The sequence below is a fragment of the Cuculus canorus genome, chromosome 11, assembly GCF_017976375.1.
Source record: "Cuculus canorus isolate bCucCan1 chromosome 11, bCucCan1.pri, whole genome shotgun sequence".
Lineage (NCBI taxonomy): Eukaryota > Metazoa > Chordata > Aves > Cuculiformes > Cuculidae > Cuculus > Cuculus canorus.
Window position 1 is genome coordinate 8,709,710 of NC_071411.1, and position 27,231 is coordinate 8,736,940.

The 27,231-nt window shown below is 47.3% G+C and overlaps 2 protein-coding genes across 3 annotated transcripts in view; both read left to right on the top strand.

The window, feature by feature from the left end:
* The first annotated feature begins 355 nt into the window (after positions 1-355).
* LOC104063666 (SRSF protein kinase 3) lies at positions 356-9,700 on the top strand. Its single transcript, XM_009565901.2, has 11 exons — positions 356-445; positions 614-722; positions 1,215-1,302; positions 2,637-2,724; positions 2,975-3,081; positions 5,041-5,203; positions 6,405-6,490; positions 6,935-7,042; positions 7,471-7,540; positions 7,622-7,714; positions 9,296-9,700. The coding sequence occupies exons 1-11, from the start codon at positions 400-402 to the stop codon at positions 9,481-9,483; spliced, it is 1,146 nt and encodes a 381-aa protein (XP_009564196.2). The 5' UTR covers positions 356-399; the 3' UTR covers positions 9,484-9,700.
* A 684-nt stretch (positions 9,701-10,384) lies between these two features.
* SETD5 (SET domain containing 5) overlaps positions 10,385-27,231 on the top strand; it is a 67,850-nt gene continuing 51,003 nt past the window's right edge. Inside the window, exon 1 of one of the 2 annotated variants that reach the window (XR_008451661.1) lies at positions 10,385-10,560. The gene's annotated coding sequence lies outside the window, so the exon portion shown is untranslated. The remainder of the gene's footprint in view (positions 10,561-27,231) is intronic. The other variant, XM_009565847.2, reaches the window with a different exon arrangement.

A 27,231-nucleotide genomic window follows, 5' to 3' on the forward strand; every position in this document is an offset into this window, starting at 1 on the left:
TAAGCCCTTGAAAATCCATCCTGGACACAGGGAAACCTGAGACTCCCAGCTGGCCCTGGCCCTGGCCTGGCTGCACACCACCAGGATCGCTGCCCAGCCCCAGCCTGCCAGCTTTCCTCTTCTGAACTCTTAAAAAAATCCCAGAAGTGCCAAAAGCATTTGTAACAGCCCAGCTCCAGAGGCTGATGAAGCAGACGGGAAGGAAGGCAGCAAGGGGAGAGCAGGTGAAGAAGAGGGAACTGGAGCTGTGCAGATCAAGTATGTGGTATGCAGCATAATTTCAGCTGCCCTGCAGCTCTCCAATTCTCTTTAAAGGAGTAAAGTGCTGAAGATCCATGTGATCCTGAGTCTCGGCTTCCCTCTGTCTCCTTGTGCCAGGATCTGCTGTGTCGCTGGGCCATGGAGGAGCGGGGGCAGGAGGAGGTGCTGGCAGCCCAGCATGCAGGTCAGTCCTCAGGCGTGTGGCTCCAAAGCTGAGATTGTCCCAGGCTCTTCCCTAGGCAGAGGAGGCCACTGGGCCCATTCCTCTGGGAGAATAGCTGTCCTTAGCTGCTTTCTCAGTCTAAAAGCATTTAGAGATGTCAGTAATGTCTCTTGGTGACGGTTCCCACAGGAGGCCACCACCCCGTGCGGGAAGGAGAGGTGTTCAATACACGATACCAGGCTCTGCACAAACTGGGCTGTGGTGCCTTTGCCACCGTCTGGCTGTGCCAGGACATAAGGTGAGGGGCTAATCGCCTTTTGGGGAGGTGGAGAGGGGTGGCTGAGCTCCTGGACAGGAACAGCCACTCCCACAAGAGCAGCAGAGCACAGCTGTCTGGCTGGGAGCCTACCGGCATTGACCAAGTATGGGGCAAACCTGGCAGTGAGACCAGTGGGGTGCAATGAGAGAGCCAGTCCCCAGAAGCTAAAGAACATAAATGAGATGGGATCAACCCTTTCTCTTCTCATGTAGACCCTGTGGTATCTAAGTTCTGCCTTTTTTTCTCCAGTGCTTTGCTGGTCCCTGGGGCAGCTGTGCTGCCAGATGCTGGCAGCATCGCCAGGAGGGATGCCCATGGGCTTGGAGTGCTGCAGACCAAGAGCAAGGCTGCTTGCAGGAAAGCAAATCCCTCCCTGCAGAGCCCATACCAGTGGGACTGGGAGAAGGGGAGGTGCTACCGGTTAGGGCCATTCTGGCATGTGTTAGCTGGCAGCTGTGATTCATTTCCCAGGAGGAAGAAACATGTGGCTGTAAAGATCCTGAAAAGCAGGGAAGGCTTTGCTGAAGCTGCACAGGATGAGGTCATTCTCCTCCGCTGCGTATGTATATTCTGGGGCTCCACACTCTGTTCCTTTGTGATTGCCAACTGATTTCAGATCTGTGTATTAGCCTCATCATCTCCTCTGACTCCAGTCTGAGGAGCTAGGTGGGCAACAGGAAAAAAAAAACCAAAAAGTCAGGGAATTCACAAAAATCACCCTGGCTCAGCAGTGGCCTCTGAAATGGGCACCTTCTCCTTCTTCTTGGGACAGGTGGATGTGTCCCACTTGCCCAAAATCCAGCAAGCAGGAGGAACCTGCAGAAAGATAAAGTGGAAAAACAACAGAAAAAAGTGATAGTATTGTTCTTAAGCAGGAGATGGGAGTGTGCTCACTATATCTGTGTCGTTCCCAGCTCAGAGGGCATTGCTCCATGACAACACTAATACTGAAGTAAAAGGAAATATCTGCAAAAAAAAAATAAAATATGCAGGATGTACCAAAAATATAATAAATCTCTGAAGTCAGAAAGCTTCCTCTTGTCTTTGCTAATGGATGTGGTAATTAGGTGCCTGTATCTGGGTCTGAGCTAGCTGTCTTTGAAGATGACTTGACCTCCTAGTTCTGGAAAGGTCGTGGTTACAATTCTTGGAGTTTGCCTAAATACAAAGTTACATCAGCTTTACAAGAGTAAAAGCCATTAAATTTTGCATTTCAAATTACTCCGATGCCTCTTTCCAACTGGTTTGAGAAAGGTTTAGTTTGCATCTGTAAATCTGTAGGTCCTGTCCAAAGGGATATGAGCAAGAGGTAGTAACAAGTAGCATTAATTTAATGTACTCAGAGGGCTGCTTTTCTACACATCAGCATGACCCTGCATATGGATTGATCATTACTCTTAGTTTATTAGTAATTCTCTCTGAAAGATGCACCTTCCGTTCAGGAGAATATATCCGGTTCCACTCTGGGACAAGGAGCAGAGGCAGCAGAAGGGCAAAAGGAACGGATAGCCATTGCTGCTGGGAGCAGGGAGCTGTGATCTTGGTGGAACCCCCTTCCAGCACAAGCAGGAGCACTTCTGGGGGCTGCACGAGATAGAATAATCAGCAGAAAGTGTGCTAGACACATTTAGCAGGATCAGTTTGAGTTATTCAAATGCTGTAAGGGTCACGGTCCCACTTGGTCAAGAGCAAACCAACATACAGAAACCCACTCCTTGGTAACAGACTCTGCTTGTATGTTTGGAGTCTGGGTTTCCTGATGCCGTTTTTACGGGATATATCATGAAGTGCTAACTCCTGAAAGAGAAAGTCTGTAGAATGGGATAAAATGGGTGCAAGTTGTCCTTATGCGTATGTCTCTAATTGCACCCTTCCTGGAATCCTCCCCCTCAGGTGAGCAGTATGAAGAAGAAGGACCGAGCAGGAGAAAACATCGTCTGTTTGTTAGATGACTTCAGAATGATTGGAGAGAACGGCTTTCATATCCTTCCTCTGGGAGTGCTGTAGCTCTGGGTCAGCAAAGCCTGGGCTTGCCTTGGAGAGTCACAGGATGGTGTAAAACCTAACACTGTGCTCCCATGAGGGGGATAAGCAGGGCAGTAGCTGGACTGGGGCACACAGGGGTGGCTGGAAGGGAGATATTGAGTAAGGTGATACTTGGCTTCTCTGGTGAAGGGCAAAAGCCTGGTGGTAGCACCTTCTCTGTTACTAAATCCCTGACTCTTTTCCACATATGTGCTTGGTATTTGAGGCGCTGGGTCCTCCCCTGCGATGTCTGATGAATAACTACACAGCCCAGGGACTGCCTTTGCCTTTTGTGAAAAAGTCTTTACAGCAGGTGAGATTTTACTTGGAACTGGGTGAGGAGGGCACCAGGGCACTGTTGGCTGGGGGATGCGCTGTAATCTACATCCTGAAGTCCTCTGCCATCACCTCCATGACTGCACCTGCAAAGAGACAATACGGAGTTGAGTGTTCAAGGCATACATTTTTCTTTGAGGAAAATGGTAACTATTTCTTTAGGGTAGGAGGAGAAGGAACATTAAATAAAATGCAGAGGGGGAAGCCATCACGTTCCCGTTAATACAGGAGCACTGTGTGTTCCTGCCCAAGCCTGCAGTCTCCTCGGGTTTGGGAAGGTGTCAGGACCATCACCATGAAGAGTCAGTGCCTTGCAGACCTGCACCAGGGCTTCAGGGCTGGCACTGCTCTTCCCATCTCAGTCACTGTTGAATTCTCCAGTAGTTCTGCTGCTCATAGGAGTAGCAGGGGGACAAGAAGCCTGCCAGAGGTACACTTCTTGTGAGCAAGCCGTGTCTCTCTCTGCCCTCCTGCTGCCCTGGGAATTCCCCTCTGGCAGTGATGCCAAACTACTGGCATTCATCTCAGCCTGTCCGGCTGTGACAGTGTCCAGCAGGGTCCTGGGGCTGGCCGACAGCTTCCTGCGTGGTACCACCAAAAGCTGCTTGAGGTCTGCCACAGTGCCGATGTCTTTCCAGGGCTTTCTAAATTGCTGGTTTGGTTGGCTGGCCCTCCACCCAAGCTGAGGTTTTCCTGCTTAGAGCCAACTGTTCCTTCATCCCCTGTAAGGATGTGGTGTGCTGATCAAACAGATTGCGAAAACTGAGTTTCTTATGTGTTGGCTAGGAATAGCTAAGGAATGGGAAACCTGAAGAAGGCCTCAGAATAGTTACATTATGCCTCTCATGCTGAGATTTATCAGACATCTGCACACTTGCCAGGATTAAGGTTTGCTACCCTGATTCTTGCCTTTCTAGGGATACTAAGGAAGAAAACTGCTTCCTCCTTCATCCTATTTTCTGGAATAGCCTCTTCTTCCTCTAAAGAAGTTCCACCAACACTTGAATAAATCACACAGAAATATAGTGGCATTAATCTCTGTGCCCCACACCCAGGCCTTTTGCTTGATCCTTTCCCTTATCTACTTTAATTGCAAAACTGCAGAATCTTTTTCCTCCTCAGATCAGCGCTCGGGCAGTGTTTCCTTCTGATTCACTCCAGTTTTTGCTATTTAAATCTTTTCCCGTGTTTCACAGTTACCATTTAAGGTTGGTATTTCCCCGGGGCTGGTGTTCATCCAAGAATAGAATTTGATAATATAGAGAATATTTGCCAGCCCTTTATGACTGACAAGAGTGTTTAAAAAGTATATAAATCTCTCACAGCCTTTTTGCTGTTGCTGATTTCTGATAGCGACTGTTTCTCTCTGGTAGACATTGTTTACCTCTCCTCTGTGACAGGCCAGACTCTCCCTGCTCCATCATAAGCTGTTCTTTCCCTACATGGCTCTCCTGTACTGCCCTTAAGTCCTCTCTGAACACACACACACACACACACATTCATGGTCTCTCCCTCCTCCTGTCAGAGTTACGCTGCATCCCCTTTTCTTCCCTTGTTTGATGAGACTACTCCCACATCACTGCATAACTGGCCCCAGCTTCCACTTGCTCAGCGTGATAGGCACATGGCGCTCCGGCACTCGCTCCTCCTGCTGTGTTGTGTGATGAAACCTCTTCACCACACAACTCCTTCAGAGCCACCCCAACGTCACGGCTCTGCTGCCTACATCTTCAATTTAGTACCGGGCACTCACTACACAGAAACAATTTATTGCAGGGTCATCATCAGTGCCCCCTTTCTCCAATACCAGGACATGCACAACTTGCACACCCACTGTGCCTGACTGCTCTGACAGCGCTGACAGCTTCTGGGGCGGGGGAGGTGGTAGGGACCCTCGCGTTGCGTTGCTGATGTGACTTGCTGCCTGCTCGCCCAGGTGCTGGCAGGGCTGCACTTTCTGCACAAGCGCTGCCGCATTATCCACACGGACATCAAACCAGAGAACATCTTGCTGTGCGGACGTGACAAAAGCCTCCAAAGGCTTCTGCCTGATGCGCTCAACTGCAGCCAGAGAACAGCTTTGAGGGTAACAGGACAAGGTGAGCACTCCGGGGTTTTTTTAAGCAAGAAAGGGGACTTGCATGTTTGTTTCCAGGAGGGAAACAGAGGTGCAGTATGTACAGATATTTTAGGAAAGGTTCCAATCTCCTGCAACAGCCACTATGAAACAGTACAGCCAGATGACACTGCTGAGAGGCCCCTCCTGTCTCTGCTTAACACAAACATCAGGCTGAACAGCTACTCAAGGCACCTACAGAAACGTAGCCTTAAATAGGTTTGTGTGGAGGACAAACAGATCATGGGCACCTGTTAACAGCTCCATCACGGCCCCAGAGCTCATTCTTACAGCTTTAGGCACAGAGTAGTTCCCTTATGTCTGGCGTTTTCAGCCACTGAAAGGTTTACATACAAAATCATTTGATCAGAAAACTCTATGATGCTTCTGCTCTTTACTTCCTATATTTCTGAGGTTTGTGGAAGACTTGTATGTACTGCTGAACTTCAAGGCCCTTGAGACACAATTTATTTGCAGAGAATGATGTGACTATCAAATAAGACATAGGGCTGGAGTGTTTCTCAAGAGATCGGCTCATCTCCCAGCAATTACACCCTTTGTATTATCCTCGCGATGTCCTCCCATGAGCATTCTCCCATGACAGTGCTGTTTTGTCTTTCAAACTCTGGGGCAACCTAGGAATGCTAAATTAGTGACAAAGTCTTTTGCTTGGAGCAGAAAAGCATAGACCATAGGCATAGACTGACAGCTGACTGTAAAGCAGTAAACCAAAAATTACGCTTTTCTGGGGTTATATGAAAATCTAACCTTTACGGTGCTTGCCAAACAGGCCGTGTCCATGGTCCATGGCAGCTGGGATTGCTGAGGAGGCATTAAGAGGTGTTTTGTGTTCAGCTAGTGCTGGTAGGATATGCTATCCTCCAGGCCCACAGTAACCTCAGTACCAGAGGAACCTTGCAGCAGGGCAGGAGCACACCGTGACGACACTCCACTCCACGCTACCTTTCCACCCAAACATCGTCTTAGATATTGACTGGATACCAGACTTCCTTTATGTTTCCTCAAAAAACAGAGGTGGCATTTTATTGATGATAAAAAGCATTTTAGGACCTTTTAGGCTGAAAAATTTTAAAGGCAGGTAGGCATACCTCCCACTCCTGAGGTAAGTGATAGACATCTATTGGTTTGGAAAGACTTGATTTCTCTCTGTCCTTCCCACCTAGGAGGTGATTTTGGCAATCAATTGGAAGAATCCAATTTAATGAGCATAGAAGTGAAAATTGCAGATCTGGGCAGCGCATGCTGGACAGTAAGTCTGCTCTGAGTGTCAATCCCATAATGCACAATGCCATGTGCTTCCTTCCATCCTACCCTATGTATCTGTCCTTTTACAGCTGGATTGCTATTTCAGCATGCTGAAGAGATTCTAATTTCAGGGTGGTTACATTCAGCAGTCCCAGCTCAGAGCTGGGCACTGAACATCTGGACACACTATCAGCTTTAGATGCTTCTTCAGCTTGCAGTTAAGCCCCAACAATCAGAAATTCAAAACCTTGTTCAGTGTGAAATGCTGAGAAAAGTTCACCCTGCCTTCAGTGGGGCCGAGAGTGTGCCTGCCATGCCACGTCATGTTCAGGACATGGATTCAGTTCTGCCCCCAGCGTCCTCCTCACTGTGCAGGAAACTTGTGACCACAAGCATTGCTGTTTCTCATTTATGGACAGTAACCAACGGGAGTTTGTTTCTGTTTCAGTACAAGCCTTTCTCCAAGGAGATACAGACCCAACCGTACCGTGCCCTGGAAGTGCTTCTTGGATTAGACTATGGCACTCCTGCGGATATCTGGAGCATAGGCTGTCTGGTAGGACAAGGGACAATGCTACACGTGCATGGGCAGTGATTGCTGCCAAGAAGCCAGGGGCAGCGTATTCTCAGCACCCATCTCTTCCTCCTGCATGAGGAGCAACACTTCTGTGCTGACAGCAGAAAGGGGCTGGCTGTGCTCCCTCACTTTGGATTGGAAGTATGCTGCCGATAAAATTCACCCTTAAGAGTTTACACTGTAAGGCAATTCACACTCGATGTAGGTTAACTCCTAGACCTGACTGAATCAGGCACACACTGCTTTTCAAAGGTGCTGTTTCACCACAGCACGCATCAAAGCAGTGTGAATACTTCCGTGTTTTAGGATCAGTTTTGTGTGATAGCACGGGAAATCGGTACTATCAGTTAATGGGGAAGAAAAACTCCAGGTAAATTAGTGAGTTAACAGTGCTCCTCCATTTCTAGGCATTTGAAATGGCAACTGGGGAGCGTCTATTTGATCCTCAACCTGGGAAATACTTCTCCAGAGATGATGGTAGGACTCCATTGGTTTTATTCACTTCACTGACAGAAGCATCACAATCTTTCTATCTAGATCTGTTTTCCCTCTGTCTAGATCATGTTGCCCGTATTATTGAACTCCTGGGAAGAATTCCTCCTCAAATTGCTTTCTCCTGGAACAAGTCAACAAAATTTTTCAGCAGGCCAGGTAAGAAAAGAGTAAGGTAGTTTACTCTGAAAATCACTGTGCATCTCTGATAAGTTCCTACTCAGCCCACACTGAAAACCCCCAGAAGTTATGTTACACAACACAGGCTACGAGCAGGGCCAGAACACAAGTGGAGATTTCGTAAAACCCAGTAACACTCCCTGCCTACATCTGCAATCCAGGAGCATTCCAAGGATGAACGCAAAATCCTGAAAAACGGTCATAAAAAAACACCCAACAGGGGAAACGTTTCCATTCTTTCTCTTTTGGATTTAGAGAGAATGGAAATACAGACAGGAAATAGCTATATGCCAGGAAGGCTGAAGAGTGCGTAACTGGCTGGGTTTCACCCATTCACTGGCAGAGAACAATGATGATCAAGAACGGGACACTCATATCCTTTCATCCTTCCAATGTGGCTGCTATATTTAGTCTTCTGACCAAGCTGTAAAGCCTCTTGTTTTATGCTTGCCTTTTCCGTTCCCTTTGATTCATTAGGCCTGAAATCCTTGTCTTTGACTTTAAGGCATCAGACAACTCCATCCTTCTGCAACTTAAGTCTATTATCCTTTCTCTGCTTTCATGTTCAACAGCCATACAGCCTCAAGCCTACCCACAGTTCATTCAATGTTGAGTGCTACACCCATGCTGCAGTTCAACAAGCACCTCCCTCCACAGTCAGATCCTTTGCTCATGCTTTTTCCTTCTATGGTGCTCAAAAAATAAGTCAAAACTAGTTCTTGTTCCATATTCATTCTTCTTGTGAACCGAACTGGCATGACCTGTGTACCTGAAGGGGGCTACAAGAGACCTGAATAGGGAATTTTTACAAAGGCATGTAGTACTAGGACTAGGGGCAATGGCTATAAATTGGAGAGGGGCAGACTTCAACTAGACATGAGGAAAAATTCCTTCACCATGAGAGTCGTGAGGCTCTGGAACAGGTTTCCCAGGGAAGTTGTGGATGCCCTGTCCCTGGAAATGTTCAAGGCCAGGTTGGATGGGGCCTTGGGCAGGCTGATCTAGTAAGAGGTGTCCCTGCCCGTGGCAGGGGGGTTGGAACTGGATGATCTTTAAGCTCCCTTCCAACCCAAACTATTCTATGACATGAATCACTACATTTACACCATGTACTTCTGGGGACAAAGATAGCTTCTTGGTCAATAGTGTGAATCTTCCAGGCCCCACAGATCTGGTAGGCACAAACCAAATTAAACACGAGTATCTTGTGCACTACGGCCCAGTGCATTCTGGATTGCAGCAGACAGGCAAAGGGAACAACCAGCAATGGCTTTGGCACGGCTATTCTTGAACACTTCATTCACTCTTGGCACATCCCCATCAAAGAAGTACTCAGCAACAAGGAGTCATGGAACACTAGCTTGGAAAGACAATACCTAAGAAATGCCCAGGAGCCAAACCTTAAAAGGGCAGTGCAGGTGAAGCTTACAGAGAGCAAGATTCAAAGGTGAAGGAAGAGATCCTTCAAGATGCTTTGGATAACTTGTATGATGGGAGGAGCGTTCACCTCTCCGTCTTGGAAGCATAACGAAGGCTCCTTGCTTACACTCTCTTTGCCAGGCGCTCTCCTACGGCTCTCCCGGCTCTCCCCTCGCAGCCTCCACAGCGTCCTGGCAGACAGACACCGCTGGACAAAGCATGACCTCGCCGCCTTCACCTCCTTCCTCCTGCCCACGCTTCACTACGCGCCCGAGCGCCGTTCCACGGCCTCCCGCTGCCTGCAGCACGCCTGGCTCAGCGCCCCGTGACCCAGCCCCGAGCCCCGGTGCCGGCTGCCCGCCCTTCTTCCCTCCCCCCTACGCCGCGCTGGCGGCCCTGGCGGGGACGGCCATGACTGGGGGGGAAGGGGGGGCGGCGCCAAAAGATGGCGGCGGCTCCCACAGCTGCTCGCCCGCCACGGCGTCTTCCCAGCGACCGGCAACAGAGCAGAGCAGCGCCGTGACGCAGCATCGGCGCTCCACGAGGCCTGAGGAGGAGGAGACTGGGGCTGCTTTACCCTCCCGCCGTGCCCTACCCTACCGGCCCCTGACGCCCTCCCCCTCTTGTGCCCCGCCCGCCGCGGCGGACGTGCCGAGCCGCAGGCCCCGCGCCCTGCCGCGCATGCGCACCCCGCCCTTCCACGTCCCGCGCGAGCGCCGCGGCCCCCCCTTTCTGCCTTCTGCGCGCATGTGCCGTGCCCCCCTGCACCCCCGCGCCCTTCCTCTCCCCGCGCATGCGCAGCTCCTGCTCAGGAATCCCAGCCGCCCGCCCCGCCCCTTCTTTCTGCCACGTGTCCCGACGCGGGAGTTACCCCGCGGAGAGCGGCCCCTCGGCGGGGGCGGGGACGGGCCCCTCCTCTCGGCACGTAGCGCGGCCGCCAAGCGCTGTCGCAGCCCGCCCGGCTGCACCGCGGCCACCTCCTCCTCCCTCCCTCCCTCCCACCGCCTCTTCTCTGACTGACAGCTACGCGCGCCAATGGGACGCCCGAGCCGTGGGGCGAGCGGCGGGGAGGGCGTGCAGCAGCCAATGAGGAGAGGGAGTGGGAGTGGCCTCGCTGAGAGACGGCCAATGGGGCGCGTGGGCGGGTGGCGCGCGGCGGGGCAGGACGCGGCGCTCTGGCAGCCAACGGCGTGCGCGGGAGGGGGCGTGGCCGGGGCGCCCCTGGTGCCGGCGCCGGGGATCCCCGTGCGCCCAGCACCGTTTCCGCCCGGCTTGGGGAGAAGCCGCCGCTGCCAGGGGGAGGGGCCGCCGCCGCCGAGGACCCGCTCCCGCCGGCTGCCCAGGAGACGCCGTGGCGCTGAGCCGGGCCTAGTGCCGCGCGGGGGCCCGGGGAACGGGCCGGCCAGGTAGGCAGCGGCGGCGGTGGCGGGAGGGAACGCCGGGGCGGGCTCCGTTCTGCACAGGATCGAGGACCTGGGCTCCGCCTTGGGGGGCTCCGTTCTGCCCAGGATCGGGGACCCGGGCTCCGCCGGGGGGAATTCCCTTCTGACTGGGCTCTGCTGGGCCGGGGGCTCTGTTTTGCCGTTCCTTGGGGTCCCGGGCTCCCCCGGGGGGGCTCCATGCTGCCCAGCCCCGGGGTCCCGGGCTCCGCGTTGGGGGCTCCGTTCTGCCGTTCCTTGGGGTTCTGAGCTTCTGCGGGGAGGGGGGCTCGGTTCTGTCGTTCCTTGAGGTCCGGGCTCTGCCTTGGGGGGCTTCATTTTGCCGTTCCTTAGGGTCCCAGGATCCCCGGGGAGGGGGCTCCGTTCTGCCCAGCCCCGGGGTCCCCCAGTGGGGCCTCTGTTCTGTTGTTCCTTAGGGTCCCGGGCTCCGCCTTGGGGGGCTCTGTTCTGCCTTTCCTTGGGGTCCCAGCAGCTCCCGGTGGGGCTGGAGAGGCTCCGTTCTGCCCAGCTCTGGGGTTTCGGGTTCCGCCGTTCCTTGGGGTCCCAGGCTCCCCGGGTGGGGGTGGAGGCTCGGTTCTGCTCGGTCCCGGGCTCCGCGTTGGGTAGCTCCGTTCCTTGGGGTCCCGGGTTCCGTGTTGGGGGGCTCATTTTGCTCGGTCCCGGGCTCCGTTCCGCCGTTCCTTGGTCCTGGGGTCCCGTCGAGGCGCTTGCAGCAGCCCGGGAGGCCGAACCCGGCCGGGCCATCATGGCGCTCCCGGTGCTGCGCCCACCGGGGGCCGGTGCGGGGCCGCGGGGCTTTGTCGGTGGAGGCGAGCGCCGGGGCAGCCTCGCTGCAGGCGGGCTCTCTCCTCCCTCCCGCATTGTCCCGGGGCGCCGGGGTCGCTGTCTGTGCTGGGGCAGCTGCCGGGGCTCGGGGGAGGCGGCGTTTGACCTGCATTTTCTGCTCACTCATGGTGCCCGCGCGGCGCCTCCCCCCGAGCCCCGGTTCTCCCGCCCGTCACGCGTGGCCGCCGCGGGGTGGAATCCCGGCATCGGCAAGGTCACCGGCGGCTCGTCCTTGGGTGCCGGTGACCGGAGTTCACCGCCTTGCACGAGCGGGGGCGGAGAGGGAGGAGAGCTGTGAGGCTGTGGGAGCGGGGAAATGGGAATAGGAGCCAAGGAGGGGGTCACGGCCGCTTCCCCGTCGTCCCTCCGCGCTGCCCTGCCCCACGCTGAGGACTGCGGGGCTGCTGCGGGCTCTGACCGTGGGGTAACGGCAGCAAGGGGGGCACAGCGGGGTGAGGAGTGGGGGTCCCGTGCCTTCCTTTGGGTGAAGGGTGCACCCGGGCTTCGAGGAACTCGCCGTCCGTGTCCCATAGTGTGTGGGCGTGTGGTGGAGTTCATACCGTTGCCCCTTGCCCTGACAGGGTGTTGCTGCCAGAATCTAAAGCCAGAAAAGGATTTCCTATTTCTTTAGCAGAAACAGGAGATTCCCCTTTTCACTCATATAGGAAATAGTAGGATTTTTTTTTTCCTTTCTTCCTGTGGTTGACCCAGGAAGTCATCTTGTCACCAGCCTTCTGGTTTCTTTGCTCTGGAGGTGCAGGGAGGAGAGTGTTGCTTTCCTCTCGATCCTGCGGGTAAGCGTTGAAGGCAGTGACAGCAGCTGCTGTTGGCTTTGGAGCTCTGGTTGCTATGAGAGAAGCTTCGGTAGAGTTGGCTGCTATCTCCAGGGAAGGACAGCAGAGCAGCCTCCATTAGTGTGGTGGGGGAGAGGCGGCTGGCTCACGCTTAGCAAAGGGCTTTGCTTTGGACCCGTGGAAGGGGCCTGAAAAGTAGAAGCAGGGATGTGTTTTGGTCCCGTGGGATAAAAACCTAGAAGGTGGGTTTCATTGCTGTTTTTGAGCTAATGGAATTGCAGTGAAGTGTGGGCTGGAAACCCCGAGTTACCCTTTCCAGATATTTTGGTCTGTGTGAAAAGTAGGACAGCGAGAGTTGATATGATCTTCCTGTTCAGTGAAGGCTGCTGTCGAGTCCCTTTTGAACTCCAGTCTCCTTTCCAGCCAGTAACAGAGCCAGATGCTTTTCTTATTGTTTGTATGTCTCCTTCCTCCCCTTCCATCGCCTGGGCCCCACTTGCCTTATTGACTGGAATTTCTGCTGTGTGCAGTGGGTGTGTGCAGCAGACACCAGCCTGCTAGTGCTGAGGAGGGATTTTCCATTCACAGACCAGGGAACAGTCAAAATAAAGGCCCAGCTCAACTTTGGAACTGGAAACAGAAAGCAGGGAGAGGGATTGCCCTCTGCTGCAGAGTAAAATTTATCCTCTGCTGTTTCTTAGGTGTTTGTGTGCCAAAATGTATAGAAAATGCTGCTGTGCTGTGAAACAGGAAGGTGAAACCTCCTATGAATAATGGGAAAGATTCCTCCCTTTCAGTTGACTCAAATGCGTGCTGAAGGAACAGTTTGCAGGAGGCCATTTTTGACGTGACTGTGTGTTGTAGATTCTGCCAGCTTCTATCCACACTCTGTCTACTTAACTGCAATAGCTCTTTTTTTTTTTTATGAAGGAAGAATGAGTGCCTCTCTTATCTGCTTAACTAACCATTTGGCATTGGCTGCTGTCTGTATGATACTGTGGTCTCCAGTTGGAACTATCAGCATATTCCAGTGCATTTGTTAAAGATGAAACTGTTAGTTGAGGTATGCATTTTGGGAAACAGGAACATATCAGCATTAGAAAACAATTGCTATCTTTATAAACTTAGGGAGCCACTTGCTCTGGCCTGGCTTATCCAACTCGAAATGCTATGAGCTTGAAGCAAGAGTTCCAGGACCAGAATAATGTGAGAGACATTAAAATATGCCCTTAAATCCACTTGACTGGCAGCAATCATGCAGTGGATGCCAAATTCTGAGTAGATTTTATATGTAAGCATCTGTAGCACACAAGTTGTTTCATAAGGTGCGGTGAGCAACTTCTAACCCACCTAAAATGCATCCCTCACTGGGGCTGAACGTGGTATCTGCTACCTGGCACAGAGTGACATGACAACTGTAGTGAATTTAGGATTTTGTGAGTATGAAAACTAGCTCCTCAGTTTAATAAAATACACATCTTCGTGGCCCCTTAGTCTTTGTTTACAGTCTCTCTGGGTGTTATAATGGGGAATTAGTCTGCTGCCTCCTTGCATCCTGTTGGATAACTGGCACTGCTCTGGCAAGGCCCTGGCTTTTCATTTTAGAATCATATCCCAAGTGACCTGAAAGTAATATTCCTTAGCTAATGCTGTCTGAGATTTCCACACGCCAAGGTGGGGCGGTGAAATCCCACATACGTTTGAATCCCCTTTTTTGGAAGAATGCTTTGTTACAGCCAGATCTTATTCTGAAAAGTAATAGGCCAGATTTGAAAAAAAAAAAAAAAAGGTAGAAAAGAGGTGGCATTGAACCAGCATCTTGGAATGTGCAGAAGTGTGTGTTCATTTTCAGGAGTGGGGGCTGAAAATATACAGCAACTGCTGATTGAAATTCTTTGTGTTCCCTCAAGTAACACAAGGATTTTTAATTCAAAGTTCCAGGTGCACACCATGCAAGGGAGAACTAGACGTGTGATGTCCCAGCCATGTAATTTATTATTCTGACCAGTCTATTCTTTCTCTCATTTTGGATGATTGGACTTTTACAAACTTGTTTTCAATGATGTGATGAGATAAAAATGTGTCTATCTCTTCTGGCAATAGTAAAACAGATGTAATGAGTGTTCAGAGGTTTGAAAATTCAAAAATCATTGTTCTCATGGCAGTGTTACTGTATTACAGATGCACATTTGTTTTCTTACTCTGGTGCTGCCTGTGTGTGTAACTCTGAAATCTTGCCAGTGAAATCTTGTATTATGCGCAGTACATGAGAAAGGTTGCAATAGGCAAATTTGATTTTATGTATACAAGATGTAGCAGCAGTCCTTGAGTTGAAAACCTTAAATGTGTGGTTAAATGTATAGCATGTGAGATACCAAGTCTCAGTTGCTCCTATGAAAGGTAAGCTGCTCTTCAATTTTTGAAATAAAAACTTTACTGTGTTTTACTTGTCTGTTTAGTTTTTTCTTTCCCCCTTCCAAATTAAAGTAAAAATAGCTATGGATGGTAAAGCTGTTACAGATTCTACAGCTGGTCTTTGGCTTCCAGAACTGACTTGTGGCAGGAGTTAGCGCACAGTAAGTTTGCGCTTATTGTTACAGGCAGTTTGTGTAAATCTGGCTATAGCCTAACCTTTTGCTTATTTTGATCGTTGGAAAAAGCCCCAGACCCCTAATACAGCAAGAGTTTCAACAGCTTGAAGCTGTGGGAACTGAGATTTTTTTCCCACTTTTTCCTCTTTTCTTAATTCCAATATTGAAGTTGTTGGGCCTTGGCTTTTTTTTTTTGCTTTTTTTTTTTTTCCCCCCCAGGGTTTGCTATTTGGTGGCAATTTTTCCAGTATTTCTGTAGCAAATCAGCCGAGCAGCGGCCCCCAGCCCTGCTGAGCAGGGAGAATTGTGCAGGGCTCCTGGCCTCCCCGCTGAGCTCACGCAGGGGGTGGGACTTGCTAAGCTGCTGAAAATCGCAGCTAATGCCCACTTGAGCATGCTGAGAAAACAGTTTTCCAACGGCTCTTAGTTTAAATTTTTTTTTCTTCTATAATTAGTAAAGATGCTCTTTGTCTCGGAGAATGATCTTCACGACAAATCAGGAGATTCTTGTTCATCGTCCCCTTTCCACCCTGCCTGAGCTAGCGGTGAAGTATTATTTTCCCCTAACAAAAATAGCTAAAGGGATTTTTCCCTCACTTCAACTGATGAGTCTGAACTTGAAAAGCTGTGGCCCAAAAAGACAGAAATCTGCAGAGAATAATAGCCTCAAACACTAACTCTTGTTGCCAACAAGACCTGTGGGAGTAATCAGCAATGTTGTTTAAATTGTAAATCTGCAACTTTCTGATCCTTAAATCTAATTTAAATGCTTAAACAGTAGAACAAGCAAATTATATTTTTGAATTACAGATTTGGGAAAGAAAAGCTTTCTTGCTGAGGTTTTATTTTCCTCCTACCAAACCACACAAACCCCAATTACTTTAATGAGCAATATGGGAAATATTCAGAAAAGTGCACTGATGTGCTGAGACTTCAAGGTGGAAAAATGTGGGAGGACTTGTCAGCAGTTTGAGTGGCAAGCTTTTAGTGAGCAGGAGAAGTAATTTCTTTTGTGGTCAGGAATCTGATAGTCCCACATTCAGAGAGGAACGAAGAGAGAGGAACACAGATGAGTGGCATTGAGAAATAGTCAGGAATTTGGCTCTTAGAGTGAAGTTTAGAAGTGATCTGTTGTTTATGCTAACTTTAATCCTTATAAACTTGATAACGTAGACCAGGTCTTGCATTCCTCCCCAAGGGTCACAGAAGGGCTAAGTTAGCAGAGTGGAGGTATCTCAAGCAGTCAGATCTACACAAGTTTTCAAGGCAGCAAACTTTTTTGCTTACTCATCCTGTTCTAAAGGAGCTTAGTTTTGTTTCGTTTTGTTTTTTTTTTTTTCACTTACAAGCAGCCTTTTGAGACTGAATGTGAGTTAGTTTTAAAACCAAAATGCTTAAGCCCTGAAATATTTCGCAGTAATTTCAGAGTAGAAAAGGTCACGGTGCTTTTGATGTGTTCATATTTAGAACATGATTACAATTGCAAATCACACACATTGACAGAAGACACTGTCTGGATTTGGTAGCTGCTCATTTAGTGACTCAGGCTTATTCCTGTTGTCCTTATGGAGCCTGTGCCAGGGTTTGCCTTCTGCAGCCTTGTTGGTTTACAGAATAAACTTTTTCAGTGACCGCACCAGCAGCCCAGAAAAAAAAGTTTGAAGTTCCCAATACTGAGAAGAATCTTCTTGACTTCAAAATGGAGCAGTTTGAAATGCAGGTTGTTGATAGAGAAGGAGTGTGAGACCCTGCCATCAGTTTTTAACAGAACAATGCCTGCTGATGGTGATTCAGTGAAGGAAAAAACAAGTCGGGTGCACTTTGGAGGTTTAGTTTGTCAGTGTCAGATAATGCAGTCTCTTGGTGTTTGTATAGACATTGAATCATGAAAATAAGTGGCTAGAGGATTTGTGAGGGTTGTGTGGCATGGAAATGTTTGGATAAGGAACCCCACGTAACACAGTTTTGCTCAGACTGGAGGAGGGAAAGACCAAGCTTGCTTCTGGGAGCAAAAATATAGGAGCTGGGAGCTGGTAGCTGTTAGGAGGATGGAACTGGGAAGCCTGAGACTTCTTACCACAGCTCCAGGTAGTATCGAGAATGGGAACACAGCCTTTTTTTCTTTGTGTCCCTATTTCCTACCTGTGCCTCTGCCCAAATTATATTTTCCTGGCAATGGTTCTTGGTCGTGCTTTAGGTCTGGTGCCCCTTCAGGATGCTGGTGTGGAAGCTGCTCACAACAAGCAGTTCTCAAATGTTTTATGGGAGAAAGTGAGGAGGTAAAAATGTGTCTTTGCTTGTAGGCAGGAAGGAATACACTGGGAAAAATTTGAGAACCAGTGATTTAGGAAGCTGAAGTGCCCTGAGGGCTCAGCGTGGAGCCCTTAAATAGTTACCGGTGTCTCAACCTGAGTTGCAGTATCAGTTTATAGATACTTGGAAGTATGTGGGAAGCCTTTTGCATTCATGTGGCCTTTAAACCAAAGACACTAAAACAGTTTATTTCCTGTGTTCTGGTGGCATTACGTTGAAATAACTTATAATCATGCTGCAAGAATGCTTTCAGTAATGTGGCTGTAGATTAACTTTTGCCACAGCAAAGATCTGGAAGCTTCCTGTATAAATAGAGCCAAAAGTGAACCTTTGAAGAAACGGCGGCTGCTTGATCGAGTTAAGTCAGCTCTGCTTGACTGTAGAGGAGCCTGGCTTTCTGATTCCAAGTTCTCTTGCAGTTTCATGAATTTCAAGGCTGCTGGGGTTCAAGATGGCCTGGAGGTTAGTAAGGACAAGAGTACTTGTAGGGTGAAAGTCAGGTTTCTAAGCCTGCCGCAAACTCGCTTTGGTTGTGCCATTCTTCTAATACCCACCTCAGGGTTTGCTCCTATATGGAAATCTGGGTGCTAAGCTGGAAATGGTTGTTTGTGACGCACTGTATATTCTTTGCACATCTTTGTGCAGGTTTTCAGTGTCCACTAGTGATTCCATGGCAGTGTCACACTGACGTGATGTGCTGCTGCCACAGTTCTGCTCTCTCATCCCACCATCACTCTTGCCTCTATTCTGGCCCTTGCTTGTCCCAGTAGTCACTATACAGGAGGGCTACCATGGCGAACCCAAGTGCAGATAATTTTTGAAGTAAGAGTTTTCTGCTGGCTTCTGCTTGATCTGTGCGACTGAGGGGTCAGGTTAGCAACCAGTGCAGAAGGGGATGGGATGCTTGCACTGAAGCTCTGCCAGCTGAGTCAGCTTGAAACTATTGCAGAACTGCACCCTGCGAGCGAGGTTACTCCGGGTGAAGTTACACGAGACAGCTGAGTACGTCCACAGCTCTGCTGCTGAATGAGGGAGTTTTGCTCCCCCTCCCTCTTTCGCCCAGTGAAGGAGTTCTGCCTTTTCTGTTTTGCCAGCTCTGGTTCTTGCTGGATCTCTTTTCTGCGCTCCTTCAGCTTGCTAAACCCGCAGAAAAGCTATATTGGAGTTATTTTATGTTTGGGTTTTGCTAGATTATTTTTTGCCAAGAGAGTGAGCTGAATTGGCTCACCAAGAGATTTGACAAGCACCCAGAGCCCTCACATAAAAATAGATAGAGGCGAGCATATGGATGGGAAGTGCAAGAGGATGTGGTGGGGACCGGAGAAGGGGAACAGGGTCTCGGCCTTTTGGCAGCAGCAACGCAGTTGTGCCTCACAGGCTTGTGCCCTGGAAACTTGCACTCCTTTTAGAGGAGAGTGACAGCCATCCACAGTGTGGTGAGCAATTCTGTGAAACACTGAGTTCATGCCTTGATCACTGTACAGGGGAGTGCGTTTCTTTAGACAAGTCTTTGGTTCGCTGCTTGAAAACGGTGCTGTAGCTTTTCCTTCATCTGCTCTCATTTGCTTGGGAAGCTGGTCAGATACACGTTGTAGTGTAGATTTGCTCTGTGATGGTGAATAGTGTTTCACCTAAGCATGGTGCTCAACTGTTTCAAAACAGCCAGTTTTCCTAGGTACACTTTTGCAAAAAGTAAATACAGCAGAGATCTGGAGTGGTGTCTCACTTTGTAAGATTGCAAACTATTAAGTGGTATACAAGTATTACAAATCTGTCTAAGTAAATGCACCATACGATGTTCCTTATACTTTTTTTTTTACCTAACAATTAGAAAGTCTTCATTTTACATTTACTTGCAGTCGTTATGACTTGTGTGATATTGAGGCATGCAGAAAATTATGAATTACTGAAAAAATCATGGCAGAAAGTCCATATAAGTTTGCTGAAAAATAGTACAGACATGAATGCAACTGGAACAAACACAAGTCCAGTTATGGAAGAAACTTGAATCATATTTCTTAATATGGAAAACTTGGTTATATCATCATACATTTGAAATAAAGCAATTGTCTGCAAATCTCAGTGTGCACTGCTCTGTCTGCTCACTGCGAGCCGAGGCTTTTAGTTTCTTACCTAGGGAGACTACTTGGTCTGGTAGAACTTGAGGCAGTATTTTGGCTGTTTGTGTTTGATTAAAGTTATTTAAATTTTAGCATGTCATGACATCTCCAAATGCATATTGCTGTGCACGAAATTCATGTTGGGTGTGAGCAGTATGTCTCATAAGCAAGAAGCCTCGTCTGTTGTGAAGGTAATATTTTATTTAATGAAAACCTTTGCAAATGGCCCCAAATCAATCACTTTGCAATAGAGGAACTAAATATTTGCTGTCTTATGCTTCACAGCCGATAGCAGTTTTTCTGCTGTGTGGTAGCTGAATACTGAGGTAAGCAGTAGGGTGATATACATGGGTAGAGTTCCTGTGTGCTCTATCTGAACGCATGTGTCCACTCCTCACCCAGATAAGTACCCAGGGCTGGGACACGTCCTTCATCTGATGATGGCCAGGCAGTAGGTGGAAAGTTTTTCTAAGTAATAGACGTTGTATTTTGGGGCATGCCATCCCAAACCTGTCTCTAGTTTGGAGAAGTGGCTTGTCAGTAGGAGGACCTCTGCTGAGGTTAAAACTCTGGCTTGTGACATGTGCGAAGGAAATGCCTTAATGCTGCCTGGTGATGGTCCTGTTCAGAGAAGCTGTTCTCGGATGCTCTGTCTGGCGTGTAAGGCACTTGGATGCTGAAGTCTCAAGCTGACAGTGTCCTCTATGCAGCTATGAAAATCACTCTTAGCATTGCTGGAAGAGTGCTGCTTTTTACCTTTCCAGCTTAGCTCCTTAAACACATGGTGTGGGTCAGTCAGAAATTCAAGCAGCCAGGCATAGAAGTGCTTGCATCTGGTGGCACAAATCCACTGTTTGGTGGATTCTTTTTGGCTGCTGGTGGTTCAGAGTATTCTTTACAAGTTCAAGTATAGAATTTGTAAGAAGGTGAAAAATTCATGAACTTGGGAAAGAGTTTTCCCGCAAACTGGCAGAGAATGTATGAGTGAAATTAATGTGTCACGGTTCCTGTTTCCTGCTTCTATGTTTCTGAGTTTTTACATACCCTGATAGAAGTAATAAATTAATAAAGAATAGAACACTAGTGTATTCTAAAGATGTGACTGTACGTCAAAACCTGCAGTTGTTTCTCAGGCCTTTCTTGGACACAGGTTGAGTCTATGAGGTTGAACCTGGTCAGCAGAAATTTCTTGAATTGCACATGGAGAAGAGGACCTTGAAGGAGTAGAGAGGATGAAGTGGCATGTCTGAATGTTGGGGTAACTTCTCTGGGTTTGCAGAACTGTGTGAAAATGTAACCAGGATCCTTTCAGTGAAATCCTTTGCCTGAAAATTCCTCCTCCTCCTTTTTTAAACCATGTTACACAGCAGAGATGGATGGGGTGAATAAGAAGCAGGCTGTTCTTGTGAGTAAAGTTTGTGGTGTTCTGTTGCTCTTCCAGTGTCAAGAGTTTAAGGCGTCATTCCTTTTTCCAAGCCGTAGTGAAGTAGGCTGTTCCCGTGAGAGTCGCTGTGTTGGGGCAACATTTGTAAGGCGTTCTTATATTTTCAGCTTTATGTGAAGAGAAGTTTGTGAGGGAGGAAAGAAACGGCCTTGACACATATTTGAAAAAATGATGGAAACTTTCAGCATTTTCTTAAACAAAATTACCTGAGTTGTTAAGAAAGGTGGTTGTTACTGAAATGGTATGTGGGTTTAAGATGTAAAAATTCATCTTGAACAATGGGACTTGCTGTGGAGTTCTGTTCTGTTAGTATTGCGAAGGTGTAGTTTAGCTTAGGTTAAAATCGCTGCAGTTAAACTGATCATCCCTGCTTTTTGGGTGGCTGCCACTTCTCACCTGGGGTGCATGCATGGGTCCGAAGCCTGTACCGACTGAATGAAACAAGTGAAATGGCCACACTCGTTTAAATTTTCTTCAGGTGTTTTTTTTCTACCCAAAAGCTCAAGATACAATTCTTGCCAGTGGGTTTCGTCCCCAGTCCTGTGCAAGTTAAGTCTGTTGGTTTAGCTCTAGCTTTTGTGTGCGTGGCTCAAAACACTGTGTAAGATCTCAGAAGTAGTATTCTAGTTCTACTGATAGGAAAATTAAGGCACAAAAAAAGGCATTAACTTGCATAGAACATTGTACAGGTAGTGTGGAGGTAAAACATAGATTTTTTTGACTCCTGGTCTAGTGGTACACATTGCTTCTCTTGCACTTTCTTGGACTCTAGCTATCTCACCCATGCCAATTCTCACCTCTGTCCACGTCTGTATTCTGTAGTGCTGTGTTGCTTCTCTATGTACCTTTGGTTTGTCCCTGTAAAGCAATCAGTGGTTTTCATATTGATGCTAATTAGTGTGGTGGGCAGTACCTTGTGTAGTGGATATAGTGAAAATATCTCCTATATGAGCTGTCGATGGAGAAGCCTGGTAGTATGAGCCAGGGTATTTTCCCTGCTTGTTTTCACTACTGTTGTAATGCTACAAGACAGTTTGGCTTAAGAACAATGTTGCTACTGATTTGTAGCCATCAAGAGTGGTAAACTACCTGAAGGGGCCTTCAGAGTATCTTGGCAATCTGTGTTTGGGTGCTTAGTGCACACCAAGTCTATCTGCATTATTCAGGAAGGTAATTCCTGCCTGTGCTGCTTTCCTTCTGCGTTGAGATCATTCTCCTATCCAACAGTGACCCAGCTGAGGTCTTGATAATTCTCAGTTTTTCCATAATGACAAAATCAAATTAGCCCTACGATGACTGATGCATGTGAAATTCCTCTCTGTTCAAGCATGTTTCCCTGAATGTTCTCTGGCTGATTTTCTCTTGGGGAGAATTCAGCATCTTGTGTTTGAAAGGGAAAGGAGAAAAGGTGCAGATTAGGAAATGCTGGTGTTTAAGGTAGAGGGAGGAGCACGTAGCTTTCTTCTAGAACATAATCAGTCCAGCTGTGACTTAGTCATCTTCAATCTTACATAAAATGCGTCCAATCTAAATAGCTGAGCATCTCCCTCCTGAATGCGGCAAACCAGCATCTTTTATGCTTACGTGAAGCTGTAACAGGCGCAAGCCATCTTCTTAGGAGTGCCTTCATACTTACAAACCTGCAGCATCCATCATGCTGTCAAGCCTCATTTACTCATGTGATGCAATTTTCTTTTCTTTTTTTTCTATTCTGTTCCACAGTTTTTCCAGGTTTAAAGAGGTTCTTTGCTTTTGACAAAGAATACAGCACTGATAATCCCAGACAGGAGAGCAGAGAATGTAATGTGAGAACAAGAGTGACTCTCCTGAGTCAGACTGAAGGTTTTGTCCATCTCTGGGGCCAAAAATTGATGCTTAGGGAAGAATGCTTAGGCGAGAGGATCACAGGGGCTTGGCTAACATCTCTGATTTCAGGTAGTGGTTCATGCTGTTACATTAAATACCGCCCTGCTCATGACTGCTTTGATTTCATATGGCTGTTCTTTAAGAATAAGGGGATAGCTTGACTATTATGACTTGCTTTTGTATGCATTGATATATATCCATATTAATCCTTTGTTTATATAATTAAGGGGCTTTCTTGGAGATATGGAAGGAATTTTTTTTTAGTGATTGACTCAAGACCTGCTAAGTTTTGTGGGAACTGGCCTGTGTGGTGTGAAAGGTACTCTATTGCTTAAGGAATGATGTCTATCCTTACTTAGGTTTTTAAATAAATTTACTGGTAAAGATAAGTGCTGGTAAATCTTACCACTGTGGACGCAAAAGATAACATTTAGAATTATATCACTACATTTGCCATTCATACATGTCTCATGAAACTGTGGGGTAGTTAACATCTTAAGTCACTTATGTATACAGTGGAAGAGTCTCCTTTGGAGGCATAGTTAGAGCTGCAGTTTCACTTGGTCAGTTTGAAGCATTCTTCAAAGGCTGCAGAGAAAGCGTTTGATGTAGTTTTAGTTTTGAAAACTTTATGCTTTCTTCATAAGAACTACAAATGTACTGTGCTCACTGTGAAGACGTAGGGGCTTGGGTTGCTGCTGTCTGGGGACCTCGAGGCTGCAGTCTGTTACATAATTTTAAATTCCTCCCAAAGAATTGTGTTAGACCTGTATGCTGTTTTTTAGGCTGTGCTTGACAAACATGGTCTAGCTCATTTGTAAGCTGTGATGCCAAGTGTAGAAATGACTAGGTGAGATTTTCCAGTCTTTGTTAGGTGGAAAGTCAGATCATCAGAAGGTTATTTTTGGCCTTAAAATGCATAGTTACGCAAACCCTTGGTGGCCCTGGAGAAGAAATGAGCAAAGCCCTGAGCAATCTGATCCAAGTTGGCCCTGCTTTGAGGAGAGGAAGGGGTTTCAGTCAGTTAACCTCCACCAGTCCCTTCCAACCTGGATTATTCTGCTTCTGTGGGAAACTGGACTGGTGTAGGAGGTGTGGAGACATCCCTGTTCCGAGTGGAAAGGGCAGGAGTTAGGAGAAGGGACAGCAGGGTACCCTGACTATAAACAATTGTGCTGGAGAAATTGCATTAAGAATGGAGATTTAAAATATCTGGGATTGTAACTCGGAAAGGACACACCGAGCTTTACAGAAGGTTGGTAAGGTGAAATAGCTTTTACTTTACTGCTCTTTAGATCCTTTTTATCTGGATACCATAAAATATTTGATAGAACTTCTGTAACAGGACACTAGTGGAATAAAGTATGTTTAGGAAGCTCTGAATTGTTTTGCCACATTTCAACAAAAGATATGAATCCATCCACTTGCAAGGTGACACATTTCTTAGCAAAATTTGCAAACATTATGAAACAACGTTTTGGAAAGTAGTAGCTTTAAGATCTTTATAGATAGTTGCCTCCACATGGTGCTTGGGCTAGTATTTTATTTAAAGGGATTAATGTGATTCTTGGGCATATTGAGGAGAGAAAAATGTGGGGGAAAGGAATGTGAAGCAAAACTTAAGTAATCTTATGAACGCAGCAATGTCGAGACTGATACTGGAATTGAATTTTGGTTTCCATGCTTCAAGAAGAATGCCAGTGTATTTGGAGAGAATTCAAAGCACAGCTGCAGAAACGATCCAGGGACTGGAAAATAAGCCTCACGATGTGAGGCTTAAAGGAGCTCAACTTACTCATCTTATTGAAAAGACAATTGAGAGAGGACTTGATCTTTCTCTAGAAGAACTTGTGAGATTTACTGACAAAGGCATAGCACTATCAACTGAGGCTAGACAAATTCAATCTTGAAATACAGTTTCTTAGCAATCATGATAATTAAATACTAGAATGTTTTGCAGGGTAGAAGAAAAAAGCAAACATTCATCTTAGTCTTTTAAAATAGGCCCAACTCATTTCTTACCAGAGAAAATATATTGGGACGTTTTTTTAAAGTGATGATAGTTCTCCTTCCCTGACACTGAGTTTAAGAATCTTTAAAGTTTAAGAATCTGGAATTTAAAAATCTTTAAATCTTATCATGATTGGTTGGCAAAACTTCAGTTACATGCACTTGCATTTGAAGCCACAGTCATGAAATTAAGATGAATTTAGAGGAGAAATAGTTAACCTGGTGCTAGATTACTGCCTTGCATAAGACACAGAGGATGTGAAGGGAACTCTGAAATTTAATGCTTTTTGGCTTCCATCGTTGGAACTTGGGTCTTTCCCATATTGTGTTGCTTCAGATGTTTGAGATATGGTTAAGGCTTTCTGAAAGCCTCTACAGAGAAGCGTTGATGTAACTGTGTACACTCACTGTATTCAGATGAGCATTTCTGGATTCCATGTGACCGCAGCAGGAGTCTGTAAATCTTTTCCATCCTTTTTTAGAAACAGTTTTAAAAAAATTGCACAATAGCAGAGTGATTACAATTCCTGTGAAAGGCAAAGTACCCACAAGCTCTCCTGGTAGCTTTCCATTCTTAAATTAACATAGGATATTCTCTGTCTCTCAAGTGAACTTGACTGTCAGAAAGTTTATTTTGTGTGACAATATTAAAATAATTGTCAGAAGCAGTATTCTAATGGCAGTTGCTTACTGGTTTTCATGCCATCCAAATGGGAGTACTTCAGTAATTCTGCTCCTCCCTCCCTTTGTAATTTCACCTGGGGAACTGAGTGACTCAGTTTGGTCATTGGCTTCAGATCATGCTTCTGCTTTTTATTTGGATTTGTCTATTCTACTACTCTTGTGATGGCTGCTGAGTTTCTTTATTGCCATAGATTACCTTGTTCCAGATGCCTTTGCAGACATGCAGAGCTCTTAAATTCCCTTCTGGTTGCTCTCAAAATTGGCTGTGTTGTGCAGGTAAAGCTCTCCTGCTCAGTCCTGCCTGCGTGCACGCTCTTCCTTTTCTGTGCAGAGAACGATGTGGAGCTACTTGGGGTGCTCTCCTGCATGGCTGCATTCCTGCCTCTCCTCTCCTCCTCCAGGCCCAGCCCAGGAGGAGCCCCATCGCTCCCATCATTGCAGCAGTGCAGTAAGGAAGAAGAGGCAGCTCCGAACTCTGTAGCTTTTTGAATGTTGAGCCTATCGAATTGTCACACACACAGAGCTATTTCGGAACTGGGAAAGAGGTTGTCTGGCAACTGCAAGTTCCCTTGCTTAGGGCTAAAGGGATAGCAAACTGCAGAAACGTGTTGGGGCACTACACAGCGTAAAGCAAAGGCCTCCAGCTTGGAGATCCAGTGCAGCAGTTCCTGCTGCTTACCTTGTTCAGACAGCCCTGTCTGCCTTAACCTGCAGAAGCGACTCGCAGAAAGTGCTGTGTACAAAAGCAGTTGTGAAGACTTAGTAAAGAACTCTCCCCTCTTTCTTGCTTTCCCTCTGTGCTCTGTCATCACTCCCCTCTCCCCAGCATTGAAAGGCCAATGGAGATGACCTGCTGGAGGAGATTGGCTTTGTCAGCATAAGCAACTCAACCTCTTAGTTTCAGCATGTGGTTGTATATCCGCATTTAGTTGTGTTTGCGATAATCATGGAAACATTGTCAACTTACTACTTTGCTCATTGTTCAACATTCAAAACCCCCAGCGGTTGTGGTAGCAGATCACATTTTTTTTATTGATGTGTGACAGAACCACTTGCTCAGCATTGCTTTCGATTGAGCTCCACGAGCTCTCTTGGCCAACCGCTTGATGTCAGTGCTCTTGCGTTGCCACCCACATGCAGTTAAGGTGGCTGGTTACAGTGTTGTGCTTGCACGGAGAAGCTTCCCTCAAAGGAAGAAATTACTGATTTATCTGCAAGTCACCAGAAATAAATCTGGTTTAAGTGACTTTTTATTCAGTCACTGCAGGTTTTTGACTGCTGATTTCTGGTCATCTGCATTTACTTTGAAAATGTGTTCAACAGGATGATCTGTGTTGTTAACATAAAATCAGCTAGTCAAAAAAGCAACCGTGGCTCTCATCTCTGTCTGCACCATGGAGCTTTGCATTTCTTGCCAGCAGTTAGGAAGCCGGTATTGGGAGCTTCCTGGACAAGTATTACACAATCATCTCTATGGCTGTAAGAGGAGGTCTTTGATTACTTCGATAATTTTTTGTAAAACAAAATAAATTATAAAATTTATATTCTTTGACTCTTGGTGGTGCAGTATGTTGTTGCCTGAAGATTTATTCTGTAAATCTGACTGCTGTGACATTGCCATTGGGTGAACATCCACCGGGTACAGGGGATCTGACTGGCAGGGCCTGGGCATGCTGTGCTGCCATGTCAGCAGTACCTCTGTTTTGGGACCAATGTACAATTTTCCAGTGCTAAAATACAGTATAACACAAGATGCAAGTGAGCCAGAAAAAGGAATTGCAATGAAGAACATCTCTTGGACATAATTCAGCATCAACAAGTGGGTAGAAGCCCCAGAAGGGGAAAAAAGGCTTTTTGGCTGATATGCTGCCTTTGGGCCTTCATGATTGCTCTCCACCACTGTGCTACTCTTGTCTGCTCTCTGACAGGTTTTGTGCTGGGATAGGTACATCTGCAGGGAATGTGTCAATTTTCCTAGGAGTTCCAGAACC